The sequence below is a fragment of the Calonectris borealis genome, chromosome 5 (genome assembly GCF_964195595.1).
Source record: "Calonectris borealis chromosome 5, bCalBor7.hap1.2, whole genome shotgun sequence".
Taxonomy (NCBI): domain Eukaryota; kingdom Metazoa; phylum Chordata; class Aves; order Procellariiformes; family Procellariidae; genus Calonectris; species Calonectris borealis.
Window position 1 is genome coordinate 51,181,136 of NC_134316.1, and position 15,473 is coordinate 51,196,608.

Here is a 15,473-nt window from a genome sequence, read left to right on the forward strand (position 1 = left end):
TATATCAGATCATTAGGTAAGTACTTCATAGACGTTAAGAAATAAAATTGTTGGGCAAATTCTGTAACCTACGGAGCTAAGATAGGCAAGCAGAAAGGAGCTTAACTCTGTATCTTAATTATTCTCTTCTCCCAACCTGCAATCAGACTAAGTGTTCTGCACCATTAAAAAGAAATCTCAGTGCCTAGCAACCTGCAGCAGTAACTCCAACAGTGCAAGCTAGCCAAAGCAAATACCTTCATCCATGTGTTTGTCACACATGACATATCTCTCAACTTGGATACGTGAGGCTGTTCACAGAAAGCTAAGGATTCCCTTGCACAGGGAAGGCAAGAGGAAAAGTCTTCAGAGAACTGGGCAAACCACTTTTCCACTGCTGCAGCCAAGAAGTGGTCGTAAGTTTGGAAGGCAATTGATTAAATGCAATTTTAAGAAGAATATTTCATAGCAGCATTCAAAAATCTCATGTGTGTTTCAGTACCCAAGCACAACAGAAAGGATCAGTTATTTTCATTAGAGATTGCAAAATTTGTGGTAGCTCCTAATCGATGCCCACTTTGATGTCAATTACAAATCAGCTTTCCCAATAGATAGGATTGGAAAGAACACTTTTGCAGAGCATATCTTTGCTCTTACACTTTCTAATGAGAAAGCAGTGTTTGCAAAAGAAGTTTCCTGAATGGCAGCTCTCTGAGATTATAAATAATGCCCTTGAAAAATTTTGGGTGGGGTTTGTTTTTTAAAAATGATTAAGTTCTTATAGCTAGGCTGAATGATTAGGACCTCTACTGCAGCAGAGTTTCCCGCTAGGAGATCACATCCAATTGGCATTCAATAGCATACGTGCTCTGTTCAATTACTGACAGACAAGTATCCAAATCACAAGATACAAACTACATTCCTTGACGTACAAATCAAATCAAAGTTGACTGAACACAGAGACTGAAGTCCCTGGAGGTGATGTCTCAGAAGGCAGCAGAGTGAGGAAAGTGCTAGCACTGTTGCCTATTCTGTTTCCTGCCCACAATAACAAGAGGATTTCAGTCTCCTGGGCTGTCAATCTATCATCTTTCATCAACATTAAATTCATACATAATAAATACGAGTTTTTAGAAACACAGTTTTATTTTTATGAGAACAATTTTACTACCCACAGGAATCAATATGAAACTGCATTAATAATGAGAAACAAATAGTAAGCTGTCAATTAAATTCAGCATTTTTCCCTCTGCAGTATGGAAATCATCTGTCCATCCTGTGAAACTGTAAAATGAAAACATTTGATATTTACACAGAACAGAAAAATTGTCAAAATAGTATTCTACTGACCCCTGCTGGTTATACAGTGGGAAAAACATCTCATATGCAATCATCAGCTTTCTTCTGTCAATTGCTTTAAAATATTTATTTTCTTGGATATGAGATTATCAAACATTTACATTCAGTACTGCCACTACATGAGATGGCCAACTCACTGGAGGATTATGTAGTTATGAGCATCCCTTGCAGACAGAAGGAGTATAAGCATTAAATCACATTGCTTCTTTCTTCAAAATTTATCTTCACTTTTTTTAATGTTGTCATTATGTTTATTTTCCAGACTGTCAGAGGAAAAAAAAATATCCATAGGAACTAATTATGGTCACAGATGTGCCAAATAAGACAATACACTATATTCAGTTTTGGTCTTGTTTCTAAATAGAAAGTAGAGCAATAAAAAGTTCTCTCTCGAAGTCAAACCATCAATTAAGATTTGATTTTAATTTAATTAAAATAGGTGTGGAGCTTTTTTTTCCCTTTTGTCTTGGGGTGGAAGTCTAGTGGAAAGACTGAGAAAAACCATTGTATAGCTATTGTGTCCCAAGACCTTTTTTATGAGGAAAACTGATTCATTCATGTTGTGGAGCAAACTGGAATCTACCTCCACTCCTATTGTGCTCTCTTCTTTGCTTTTTCTTACAATTTTGAATGCTATATTTATTGTAAAACAAGCTACTGTGGATTTTTAGTGTCTTACAGTTATTGACAGGTAATGAATAGAAAAAGGACTTTGGATCGTTCCTTCCTCTCTACATAATCTTGGACTTGATACTTGACTAACTGAAGCTTCAAGTTTCAAGAACATTGGTGCAATTACTTTTTACAGACATAGACTGCCATATTGTTCCTAGTAAATTCTGCAGAAATTCTTACTAGAAGTTTTACAAGCAAAAGGTCACGTCCACTACTGGAGCAACAAGTTGCCTTCTGGCCACCTGTCAAAATGCATTCAAAATGTATAAAAGCAAAGTACTCCAGTAACACAATGACAGAGGCTGTATCAACACTTAGAGAGGGTAAGCCAAAGGAAATGGCTTATCTAGGCAGAAGAGTCAAAACACACGTTTAGCTCGCCAAATTGTGTCTGTCAAAGATAACATGCTTTAAGAGATTTTCTTTTCTCCAAATGTGTTCATCTCTTCAGCAAATCTAAAAATGTCTGAGAACAAGATATATTCCTACAGTCATCTAGAACTCTGCAATGCATCCTATACCAATGGACAACTGCTACCTGGAACCCAAAACTACAGTCAAAATCCAGTTTTCAATATTAAACTGTAGAGAGGAAAGGGCAGCAGGAGAAGGGAGAAAGGTCTCCTGACAGAACAGGGACTGCTGATTCTTCTGCAGATCATTTTCCACTTATATACAACCTCTGTGAAGACAAAACACACACTCAGTCTATTTATCTAGCTGCTCCAACATATTTTAACAGAAGTACATTACTTTTCAGTTGTCAGAGCACAGAGAACCTAACATAACCAAGGTTGTTAGGGCTTTTTTTGGAGGAGTAATTTGGTTTTTGTTTTGGGTTTTTTATTTTGGAAAGAGATTTCCCCATTTGGAATTTGGGTTATGAAAGTAATTTAAATTTTTCTATCAGCTTTAATTGTAGACTGTAATTTACACATTTAAAAAAGTAAGTCCTGAATAGCAACTATAAAAATACCATATCTTCAATATTATTTCATAACGCAGCGGAATAATGAAACAGAGGCCTCAAAGTCGAAGGCCCTCAGACTTCCAAAGTTACTGATCAGCATGACAACACTGGAAATTAAAAACAACACACACACTCACACCCTGGAACAGCCTAACGGAAATTTTTCAAAAATATGATCAATGCAACCTTTTGAAAGACAACTAAAGGAAAAATGTTTCAAGAACCAACAATTTCAAAGCAGGTGTTCAAGAAGACAGCATCCATATACCAAACCTTTTGCTTCAAAATACTAAGGTACAACCAGAAAGAATGATCTTATTCTTACAGAATAGCTGAAGAATTACAACAGATGTGGCCATAGAAAACGCTATCTTACCTTCCTTTTTTAACCATTTCACAATGTTTCCTTCTTCCATTGTAGGAGAAAGTGCAGGCATGAGAACTTTAATACCAGGCGTACCTGTAAAACAAGCACATGATTATCTAGACTAAATATTTATTCAGTATAATTATTTTCTCAGTTAACTGCTTAACACAAATGAAACTAAAAGTGCATGAATCTGAAAGACAGTTGAACATTCACTGTGATGCTCTTTTTTTAAGCTTACATACAAGCATGCACTCCCGAGAGCACCAAGGAAAACAAAGCACTAAGTATAGAACTTATATGTTACACAGAGAAAAGGGCAAACTTGAATATCAAGTCATAAATAATACAATGTATTAAGGAAATTAAACTCTTAAGTAAAAATATAATACAGAAACTTTGGATCTGATGAAGATGACTTTAGATACTCATGCTGCTTCAGCTTTGATTCAATTAATTTTTAATGGAAACATTCTCCACAACCAAGTCTCAGTGCATCATTAAAAATATACAAACTAGTATTTCAAGTACCCCTTAGTTCAGCCTGACCTACTGAACAATCCTGCAGTGGATGCAAGTGAAACAGGGTTATATGCCTTTTGTCCAACAGAAATGTAAACAGAAAAAAAATATCTACAACTTGCATAGAGCTCCAGCTATACACAAGTTATCATGTGTAGAATGAAAAAGCAGCTACAAAATACAAACATACATTAGGGGGGAAAAAAAAAAAAAAAACAACAGCTAGCATGAGGTTGTGATTTTTTTTTATTCCCCCTTCACCCCCAAAATGCCATAAATTTCAAAGCTGAGCCAGCTAATACTCCCTGCCTCTTGTGTATCAGGGGCATATGTACTAAACCAAACCACATTTCCATTTTTGGGGGTTTTCCACACATGGCCCTGGCATATGCTTAGTTCTGCCCCTGTCAGGGTCTCTGTGAACAAAACCTTAGTTAAAATGCTGTGCCATAGCCTCTCATTTACTCCAGGACACAAGTGAATGAGACTTGTTCTCTCATTTCCTGCTTGCCTGGCAGGAAAGAAAGTCTGAACATAAGATTTGTCAGATAAAAGCAAGCCCAGAGGAGAGAACATACACACAGACACATGCATACACACATATCTCAGTCCTGAAGAGAGGTCAGAACTGCTGCAGTCACGAGAAATTAAGTAAGAGGTATTGATATGTTCCCTGCTGATGAACCATGATATGCTACAGAGGATAGCATAACTCCACCCACAAATTCCTCAGTGGTAATTACCATAGTTTTTCTTTCTAGTTATGCAGTATGTCAGTAATATGATTATGAATGTATGACTGAAGTACCAGCCAGGCAGCATCTTCTCTTCCATCTCAGAGTACTTATCCATCCTCAGGCTTCTAGTCATGGGCATGCAAGTGTGAGGACAGAGTGGGGTGTAAATATGCAGAACATATCTAGCCAATTGTTAGAATCCTTTCCGACTCTTAACCAAAGGCTAGATACTTATATCTCGATTATGACCTCTGTCTTAATGCTGAACTGCAATATTAAGAGCACACCAAGGCAAAGCATATAATCCCATTCCCCCAAAGTTCAAACATTAAAAAAAGAAGTGGGAAGACCAGAAGTTTCATTGGTCTCATCAAAATCCACCACAAACACTACATCCTCCTTTCTCCTCTCCTCCTTCTCTTTGCCACAGGCTGTAGATTTTTTTTTCTAGATGATAGATTAAAGCATATCTTCTAAATTAATAAAGCCCCCGTGATCCTAGTACTCCAGACACTGATGATCCACCTCTTTCACTGATAAACTTTTCCAGTGTTTATTTATCTTTTCTGCTAGGAAACCGTATCTACTTTGCAGACTGAAATTGCCTAATTTCAAGATTCAGTGATTGGATCTTATGTCTCTGTTAAAAAGCTTGAAAGATTTCTCATTACAGAGATCCTTCTCATGCGTAAGTGTCTATATACAGAGACCAGGTAAATTCTTAGCCTTTTCTTTCTTTTCAGATCTTTTTATTTGGCTTGTCAAAAGCTCAGTGTATTTAAGCAACACAACACCACAACTTCTCTGGCCCTGCAACACCATGTACTAGCCACAGCTAGGTAGTAGACCGCTTTAGTCTGCCAACTGACTAATCTGCTTAGTAAACCCATACACAGAAAGAAGTGGCACTGCAAAGCATCAAGCTGCATGTCATGTAAGTGGGATTCTTCTGAGGACAGGGCTCATGATACAGCACATTCCTTGGCTTCGTAGCACACTACATCTCTTGTCATTTGATCCAGTATAACAAAGTAGTTTTCTGACATATAGCTTGTAATACAAAAGATACTATCGTTCTGAACTTTTAAGGATAGTTATGAGGCCAAATAAATATATCTTTTAAATACTATTTTGTAAGAGTAGTTTTCCAGCACCTAACTGATTTTTGAGGCTCTTTCTTGAACTATTGTATCTGAATCTGTATTCAGTTAGAGAACAGAAACAGACAAGTAGAAAGTACATTGTGTACAATGGCAAGAATCAATTCTGCTTCATATTCCCTTTTCTCTAATACCTAGCATTAAGGCTTATTATCATTCAATAGGAAACCGCATGTTTCTCCAGTTGCTGTATTGCTTAGAGGAAGCAGGAACAGCTTTAAAAACTTAGAAATTAATCCTTTTTTTTTTTTCCCCTCATTATCTGGAAGAAAAAGGGCAAGGAAAAAAACTAGAAGAATTTTGAGCTGAAAAGCATGTGTCACCTAGAGTGAGAACGCTTCTCATCCTTACCTCCAAGCCCTAAGAGTTACCATGGTTAAGATCTCAGAGAAGGCAAAGACGGAAGTGAAACTTCAATTAACACACAATGATTTAAGGGAATTAAAAGTGTCTATCCATGTTCCGTAATTCATTAATGTTAATACATCCAATAAATCTGACCTTGTCTTTCTCATTGATACAGGATTATGAAACAATAAATTATTACACTTCTAAAAGAATTTAGGTATTCAACCATGAATATTTCAGAGGTTAGGTAGAGTTAAAGACATTACATAGTTTTTCCAATATTTCTATTTCCATTATTATTTAATCTCTCTTCCCACACCTCTCAAGTGGATGGACCACAAGATGGGGACAGGGAGAGCAAAGTCCCTCCCACTGTAAGAGAAGATCAGGTTCGTGACCACCTGAGGAACCTGAACATACGTAAGTCTGTGGGACCTGATGAGATGCATCCCAGAGTTCTGAGGCAATTGGCTGATGTAGTTGCCAAGCCAGTCTCCATGATATTTGAAAAGTCAAGGCAGTCAGGTGAAGTCCTTGGTGATTGGAAAAAGGGAAGCATTGCACCCATTTTTAAAAAGAGTAGAAAGGAGGACCCTGGGAACTACCAACCTGTCAGCCTCACCTCTGTGCCTGGGAAGATCATGGAACAGATCCTCCTAGAAGCTATGCTAAGGCACATGGAGGTGATTCGAGACAGCCAGCATGGCTTCACCAAGGGCAAGTCCTACCTGACCAACCTACTGTCCTTCTATGCAGTGCAGTGACTACGTTAGTGGACAAGAGAAGGGCTATGGATGTTATCTATCTGGACCTCTGAAAGGCCTTTGACATGGTCCCCCCCCAACATACTTCTCTTTAAATTGGAGAGAGATGGGTTTGATGGGTAGACTGTCCGGTGAAAAACAAATTGGCTGGATGGTGGCATCCAGAGAGCAGTGGTCAATGGCTCAATGTCCAGATGGAGATCAGTGATGAGTGGTGGCCCTCAGAGGTCCATATTGGGACGAGTACTGTTTAATATCTTCATCAGTGACATAGTGGGATTGAGTGCACCCTCAGCAAGTCTGCAGATGATGCCAAGCTGAGTGGTGTAGCTGACAGGCCTGAGGGAAGGGATGCTATTCAGAGGGGGCTGGACAAGCTTGAGAAGTGGGCCCATGTGAACCTCATGAAGTTCAACAAGGGCAAGTGCAAGGTCCTGCACCTGGGTCAGGGCAACCCCTGGTATCAATACAGGCTGGGGGATGAAAGGATTGAGAGCAGCCCTGCCAAGAAGGACTTGGGGGTACTGGTCGCTGAAAAACAGGACATGAGCCAGCAACATGCACTCGGAGCCCAGAAAGCCAACTGTATCCTGGGCTGTGTCAAAAGAAGCGTGGCCAGCAGGTCAAGGGAGGTGATTCTGCCCCTCTACTCTGCTCTGCGCTGGTGAGACCCCACCTGCAGTACTGCGTCCAGCTCTGGAATCCTCAGCACAAGACATGAACCTGTTGGAGCAGGTCCAGAGGAGGACCACGAAGATGATGACCACGAAGATGATCAGAGGGATGGGAACACCTCTCCTATGAAGAAAGACTGAGAGAGTTGGGGTTGTTTAGGCTGGGGAAGAGAAAGCTTCAGGGAGGCCTTACTGTGGTCTTTCAGTACTTCAAGGGGGCTTATAAGAAGATGGAGACAGACTTTTTAGCAGGGCCTGTTGCAATAGGGCAAGGAATAATGATTTTAAACTAAAAGAGGGTAGATTCAGACTAGATATAAGGAAGAAAATTTTTTTTTTTTTTTTTGGTTAAAGGATGAGGGTGGTGAAACACTGGCACAGGTTGCCCAGAAAGGCTGTGGATGCCCCATCCCTGGAAACATTCAAGATCAGGTTGGACGGGGCTCTGAGCAACCTGATCTAGTTGAAGATGTCCCTGCACATTGTAGGAGGGTTGGACTAGATGACCTGTAAAGGTCCCTTCCAACCCAGACCATTTTATGATTCTAGGATTTATTTTAAAATGTGAAATGGAAACTTTGTAGCAAACCTCTAATAACCTCAGCAGCTGACAACAATCTTGACATTTTAAAATGCACCAACAGCAGAGAGAGAGTTATTTATTCCCCAAAGTACCCAGGAGAGCAACACAACCAGGATCATGCTCCCCAAAACACTTGAACTGTGGAAATGAGCCCAGTGTATGCATGGCTCATATTCCCAGAAGACTGCATGAGGAAATATACATATTTGTCTCAGCCTTTCCATGGTACTTAAATGCTTGTCAGTTTAATATTGCTCATTACTGTAATGCTTAGAAATGTATCCAGAGAATGTTCCTCATAACACTGGCAATTCTCATCTGAATTACCTCCAAGGATTTTCTTTAAAAAGTTTCTTCTTGCAACCTCTCGTCTTGGACCAATACACAGAAAAATGAACTATGTTAAGAATGTGTATTATTCTGTGAATGCCTATCTGTGTTCATTTACCAAATCATGTTTTGTCTATGATCATTTTTCAAATACTACAAATTAAAGCATGAGTTCACAATTTTCTTTATGCTTACTCAAAAAAAATATTTACAGATAACAGCAAGTAGAAAATAATACATTATAGAATGGAAAGAAGTGTTCTCCATTTCATTTGTCTAACTTGACAAGTCAACTTTGACAATCAAAACATGATTTTGAAGTCATACCCCACAAATATCTAGGACTATCTAGAACCAGTGGACATACTTCACTGAAAAAGTGAAAGCATTCCACATTCCTAATGAGGAAAATATTAATCTTTAAACATGGTGGTTCACATGTTTCACTTCAGTGAAGAGTCACTTGATCCATTTCCCAGAATATGCTCCATACTTTGGCATAAATACAAAATTGAGCAACAAATTTGTGCCACTGTACCGTTTTCCCTTTCATGTTATGAGCAACTACCACAAAACATACAGTCCATTCTGGTTCTTTGATCAAGTTAGGAAAGAAGATCCAGCAGCAAGTACACATGAAGTGTGAAGGAAAAAAAAAAAAACAAAAAAAAACCACAACAACAAAACACAGGACACAAAGGAGAAGGAAGAATCCGAAAAAAAAAGAAATCAAGGCACATGTCAAATCTGAAAATGAGAAACTGCCATTTTCTATACTATTGTGCCTCACTGCAAGAATGGTAACTGTAATTGAGGAGCAGCACTCAAACTGACCTTAGAAGGTATATGACTATGCCTTTAATAGCCAATACAGTAGCCTAACAGTCTTCTCAGTCACTTAACAACTTCTTACTAACAGTCACACTAAAACAAAACCATGCCACAGAGAATAAACCCACTTGTCACTAGATAAAAACTTTGCAAAACCTCTATTAAATTGGAAATCAGACAAATACTCACAATGGTAATTAAAAAAAAAAAAATTCTTTCCTTCATCCTTCCCCAGCTTTCCACCAGGTACACAAAATATTTGACTTGTAAGGCACAGGCAACTAATAAAGGCTTGTTATTATTACATAGAGGAACTTTTCTGCTACCTGAGAAAGACCAATATATCACATGGCTCAAAGGAAAACTTTTTGGAAAAAAACCTAGTGTTCTGCTACTCCTATTTGGGAAGACATGGGGAGCTGAGGGCTGCTCAGAAGCTTCAGCAGGCAAGAGAATATAAACCCTCTTAATGAGATAATGTTATCTCCATATCACTGATGTAAATCTGAGTGTTAGCAGAATAGTTCACTCTGCATACAAAGCAAAACAAAAGTAAAGGGCGTTCAACTTTCCACTTCTAGTCCCAGTTTTATGCTGTAAATAGAGTATTATAACTCAAATAGCCTTCTTTCCCTTCTCGACCTATGGAAACACTTCAGTGTAATTCTATCCTCACGAATCTGCAAGTATATTTAGAAACTGTAAGAAAAATAAAGTTTGAAAACTAGCCCTATGCTAAATACAAGACCTTGCAAGTTGCGCATAACAGAGTTTACTACTACCTAAAAGGCTGCTAACATTTTACTTCAAAACATAATTACATATAAATATTATACTATTCTATGTGGTGATTTCACTCAGAAAAAGAAATATCTGGCTGTAAAATTCTGTGAATTGTCCCTGCAGACTTAAAACATATTGCAAGATGACTGCTGGTGTCATAGATGTTTTCCTTGAAACTGTTCACTGAAAGTTCAACCTATTGCTTAAATTACAAAATAATTTGCATATAGAAACATTTTTATTTTTTAATTTAACAGATGCCTCATAGGTTTTAATTTAAAAAGAAAATATCAGTTTACTTATAGTTGTGTTAGCATTTGAAATTCTGCTGTATTCTCCCACATGTGAGTTACATGCATTTTTAATCTATTTTATTGTTTGCGGTAATTATAGCTGAATGTGGATTGTTAAATAGCAACTAAGGTATATGGCATAAAGCTAACATGAATTATTTAGAAAATCATTGCAAACTTCTAGTCACCTGCAGCAAGCAACTTGTTCAGAAAAAACACACATAAAAACTGAATCAGCAGAGAGCCGAGAAGATTTTGTCCCCACACTGGAAAACCACATGCAGGTCCCCCCCGTCCCCCAATTCCTATACTTGCCAGCAAAACTTAAGATCTATTTCTAGGCTGCTTTTGCTGGCATATCAAAGAAAGAAAAATATTCCTGACACTCTGAGAAAATTTTGGGGGCAGAGGACTTCAGAGAACACAACACTAAAAAAAGTAATAAATTATCTCAAGTCATTTTTAAATGGGGTTATCTAGGGAAGAACTTTATCTTTAGAAATAATGTTGATAACATGGATAGCCATGGCAGCAAAAAAAGTGGACAAAGTATACCAACAAACTGCTTTACTTCTATTACTTTACTTTGCACAGAACTTCCTTCTCCTTCTCACTTATATGCAGCCTGATCTGAACTATGCAGAATTATACAACAAAGTTATAATAGTTACAGCATCCATTACAGTAATGCACAAGAAAATATTTCAGCAACAGACTTGGCAATGCTGTGGCACTGATTTTAAAACTCAATTTCTAATTACTTTCAGTTGTCTGGAGGTCAGATGCAGTCAACAAGTTCATTGAAAAACTTCCCAGAGAACACATTTATTAACATTACTTGGATGCTTTAAATTAATTGCATAGCTTTTTAAACAAGAAAAGCATTTCTTCTCTCTAAAATGTATCACAAATCTGATTTTGCGAGGCAGTGCAATGATTGCATTTTGAATGAGGCCAATTCAGGGAAAAAGTTTTAAGCCATGCATGACTGCCTATTTTTCCACATTAACTTAATATCAATCCATGATACAACCAAAAGGAGCTGATCACTCTTCTGCCCCTGTTGTTCATGTTCACATCTTTATTCATACTGCCAGTAGTACTCATGCTCATACTGCCAGTACTCATGCTGCTGCCCAGTTATCCAGACTGGGGAATGGATTTTGCTGGAAGTTAACCTGATCACAAAAACAAATACAATTTCAGTCAGGTTAGCTTCCTGATCTGGCTCATCATACAGCAATATGAACAAAATCAACATCCAAAATGGGCAGTGGGAACTAGGGTAGAGTTTAAGTTGAGTTAAAGCAACTACGGAACTACAGTCCAAGTGCTTATGCAAAGAAAGGAAAAAATGAGGTGCACTTCAGCTCCATTTTCTCCACTCCTTTCTCATCCTCTAAGCTCACCAACCTATCCATTCCTTGTGCATTCATTTAATGCCCATGCATAGAGATGCCTATGTTCAGAGAAGTTCACTAGTGTTGCAATTGAGAGCCTTGTTCAGCAACAGATACACAAGAATGCTAGCTACAACAATGGTCTCCTTTCAAAGCTGTTTCAGTCACTTTTCAGTTGATGACCACACACATCCAAAAGCCAGGCTTAAATGTGTCTCAAAAAAAAAAAAAAAGCAATCTTAAAATGAACAACTCCCTTCACCAAATAGTATTTTCCTTTGTTAAATAAAAAAAAGTGCTAATAAAAGGAGTCACTACATTCATGTAGGTTAGTTGCACTGTACAGGCAGTCCTTACAAACACTCTGGGAAGCAAATATTGTTGCTTTTTCATTATGGGTAAGCAAAAAGTTCTTGCAATTCGCACAGAATCTCAAAGACAGAGCTCACTGGCATAATAGAATTTAGAGCCATGAGCATATGAAACTTCTGAACTCTCAATTACCATCCATTAATTTTACTGCTATCAACAGTAACTGTGTTGATACGTATCAATTATCTGAATAAAAAGGGAGGAAGACTTAAAAAAACCTTCACATAAACAGTAGCTGCTATTTTAAAGAAGACTCTCTGTGTATCCCAGAGAACTTTTTCTTGGTGACACATTTTGAGAATCAAGTTGAGTCTGGGCATGAGGTTTCTGCCTCCTTCCTTCTCCATGAAGAGATTCAATGCATATTTAGGCTGTGTATCAAACGGACTGAAGAGCAGGACTTTACGAGAAGAGCAGACCGGTAGACTTGTATAATATTCTATTAACTACAATCTGAGAATCCCATTGACAGTGAATTTTGTACTCAAACTTAGTCAGCATAACACAGGTTCATTGCCTCTTTTTGACCTCCTCTGATATGGAAACAGCTACAGCATTGTCAAACCAAAAAAACTGCAATGAATTGAAGACAAATGCTTTAATGTGCCCCACCAGAGAGTTATTTCATAACTTCCTACACCATACCCTGTAGTCAGTAGAGAATTGAAAGATTTACTCGAACCTGACATCAATGATAAGATTCAGAAACGTTAAAACCAAAGAAAAACTGACAGACCCCCAACATAAAGGTTCATTCTATTTTTCTTCCTTCCTTGTAACCAACAAACTAGGAATTCAATTCTGAATTAATCGTTTTGACTATGCAAAACAACTTTCGCCTCCTCTACCACCACCACAGAGGGGGACAGAAACACATAGAGAAGCAAAAAACTAAAGTGACACAACAAAACTAGATCCACTTCAAATGGTGGCATATTCAGAAACAGAAAAGTGGAGAAATAAAACTAATACTAAAATAAAACTGACTTAACTTTAAATTCTCAAACTAGGAACAAAGAGTGAGTTTTATGTTCAGAAGAGCTGTATTTTACCAGAGAAGTTATGACTTTTCTCTTTGTTTTCATTTTAGAGGCTACAAACGTTTAAGAAAAATGGTGTCACCGAGATATGCACCACCTTGAAAAGCAGTACGGATTACTAAGAGGGTTCAAAGAAACAAGTCAGTGAGGGAAGTCTGAACAAGTGAAAGGTGTGATATATCCACCTTAATATATAAAAGCTTACTGTAAGGAACAAAAAAAAAAAACAAAACCCACCACTGATTTCCAGACCCAAAATCAATAATTTAACTCGAGCTATGTATTAAATAAGCCTTTCTCACCATAAAGATATAAAGTACTACAATAGGTTGCCTGGGAAGACTGTAGACAAGGGGTCTTTAAGGAGTTAGATAATAAGACTAATGTAGAGGTAGCTAATCTTGCATTAGACAAAAAGACAAATATATTATTTTACGAAGAAGGAAGCAAATTTTTTCTAACAAAATTTGAAAATAAACAACATTTGTTTCAAGAACACGGATAGCCTTCCATATATCATACATAGCACATTTTGCAACGGAAAAGATGTTCATACTGCAAAGCAGCAAAGACAACCAGAGCTGGAAAGAAGGGTATACCGAGATCTAAAACACAATGATTAACAAGTCTCTAAATTATTACTGAGTTTTATTGTAAAATGCATGTAGTTTTATTACACAAGGTTAGCAAAAGCTCACTTCTTTATAAGTGCACTTAAAAACCAAACAGTTCAGGTATTTTATGCTCAGTATCACAGCAGTACTAATAACAATACTCCTGATTATTGTTTAAAAGTTTTACACATTGTAACTAACAGATCAAGTAGGGAAAGAAAAGATTGTATTTCATTTGGGCATCCAAAACTCTCCCCACATCTCTTAGAGACAGAGGAAAATACGGAGAGTAGAAGATCTGCCTGGTAATTCCATGCAACAAACTTCTGAGAAGAGAAAAAGTATCTTGAAGGGCTGTTGCCATAACCTCATAGGTTGGCTTCTATGTAGCAATGTAAGCTAGACATGCAATTAATATATTCAAACTCCATTTCTCCATCTCAAAAAAAAAAAAAATTACATAAAATATAGCTTCCATGCCCTTCTCCAGCTACCTGAAACATTACTTGTAGACTACAAATATGAAAGAAAAGTGGTGGAATCTTCAAACGTTGGAAGAAAAAAACAAAACAAAACAAAACTTTCAGTACTTAACTACACTTACACCAAAAAAACACTCAACTATTTTCAATTGTAAGCACTTTTTTCCTCATACAGAACAGAATATTTACATATTTGACGGCCTAATCTCCCATCAATGTGTTTTGCTCTCTAGACCCCAATTCCTTCAGTTTTTCTCAGTGATCACATTTTCTACACCTTTAATAATTCTCATGCCTCTCTCAAAATCTCTCCCATCAGCCCATACTCTTCCTGATGTACTTCCAGAGACCAAACCAAACAGCACCCTGCCAAACTAACCCATCTCCATAGTCCCTCATCCACTTCCCAATCGGTCATTGCCACTCAGCCTCTCCTGCTCAGTACACCACCGGCCCTGCTCGGCCCTGCCACCCTACACGCTTACCTGGTAACACCAGGCACTCACACTTCCCCACCACCTTCCACAGCCTTTACTTCTCCCCCAGCACCACCCACCCTCATCCCTCCACACACACACACCTGCAGCAGGCCAACAGCACAAGCACCCGACTAACAACGAAGGGTGCAGGATCCAGCCCATCACTCACCCAGCAGCTCTCGGGTCCTGTGTAGACGCCTCCAGCCTCCTCGAGCTGGGAAAGACACGCCAGCGCCTAGAGCTGGCCGCCCCTCCAGCAGCAGCCTCGCCAGCCCCTTGCCGCCGCAGCGCAGCCACAAGGAAGCTGCCATCTTGCTTCTCCTCCCTTCCCTGCCCTCGCCAGCGCCAGGGCTGTCTCTCTCACTGCCTGAGCAGAAAAAAAGCGGCACTCCCCCTACCCCGCAGCCAAGCCGCCTCGGTGCGGAGGAGCGGCTTCACCAACGCCCCCTGCCCTGCCGCTGGCTACCTGCCTGCACCTGGCACAGCGGCAAGCCTTCCCGCAGCACCAGCCGTGGGCGCTCAGCCACTCGCCTGCTCGGGCCTGACTGCCTCTATCGCCCCAGGTACGAGCAAATGCCTACCACAGACGCACCCGCACTTCTCTTAGCCCTGCCTGCCTGTCAGCCCCCGGGGTGCGCCCGCATCTCCTCTCCAGCTACTCCCATTACTGGAACTTTCCTGTCCTCCCGACCGGGGGGGAGGAGGGGGCGT

The 15,473-nt window shown here is 39.0% G+C and overlaps 1 protein-coding gene across 8 annotated transcripts in view; it reads right to left on the reverse strand.

The window, feature by feature from the left end:
* Positions 1 to 15,223, reverse strand: part of PDHX (pyruvate dehydrogenase complex component X) — a 79,890-nt gene extending 64,667 nt beyond the window's left edge. For all 8 annotated transcript variants that reach the window (XR_012673995.1, XM_075152391.1, XM_075152393.1 and 5 more), the window contains exons 1-2: positions 14,932 to 15,223; positions 3,360 to 3,443 (exon numbers count right to left, since the gene is read on the reverse strand). Coding sequence is in view for 7 of the 8 variants with exons in the window: in XM_075152391.1 (XP_075008492.1) it covers positions 3,360 to 3,443; positions 14,932 to 15,073 (226 nt within the window). In the remaining variant the exon portion in view is untranslated. The remainder of the gene's footprint in view (positions 1 to 3,359; positions 3,444 to 14,931) is intronic.
* Positions 15,224 to 15,473: the final 250 nt, after the last annotated feature.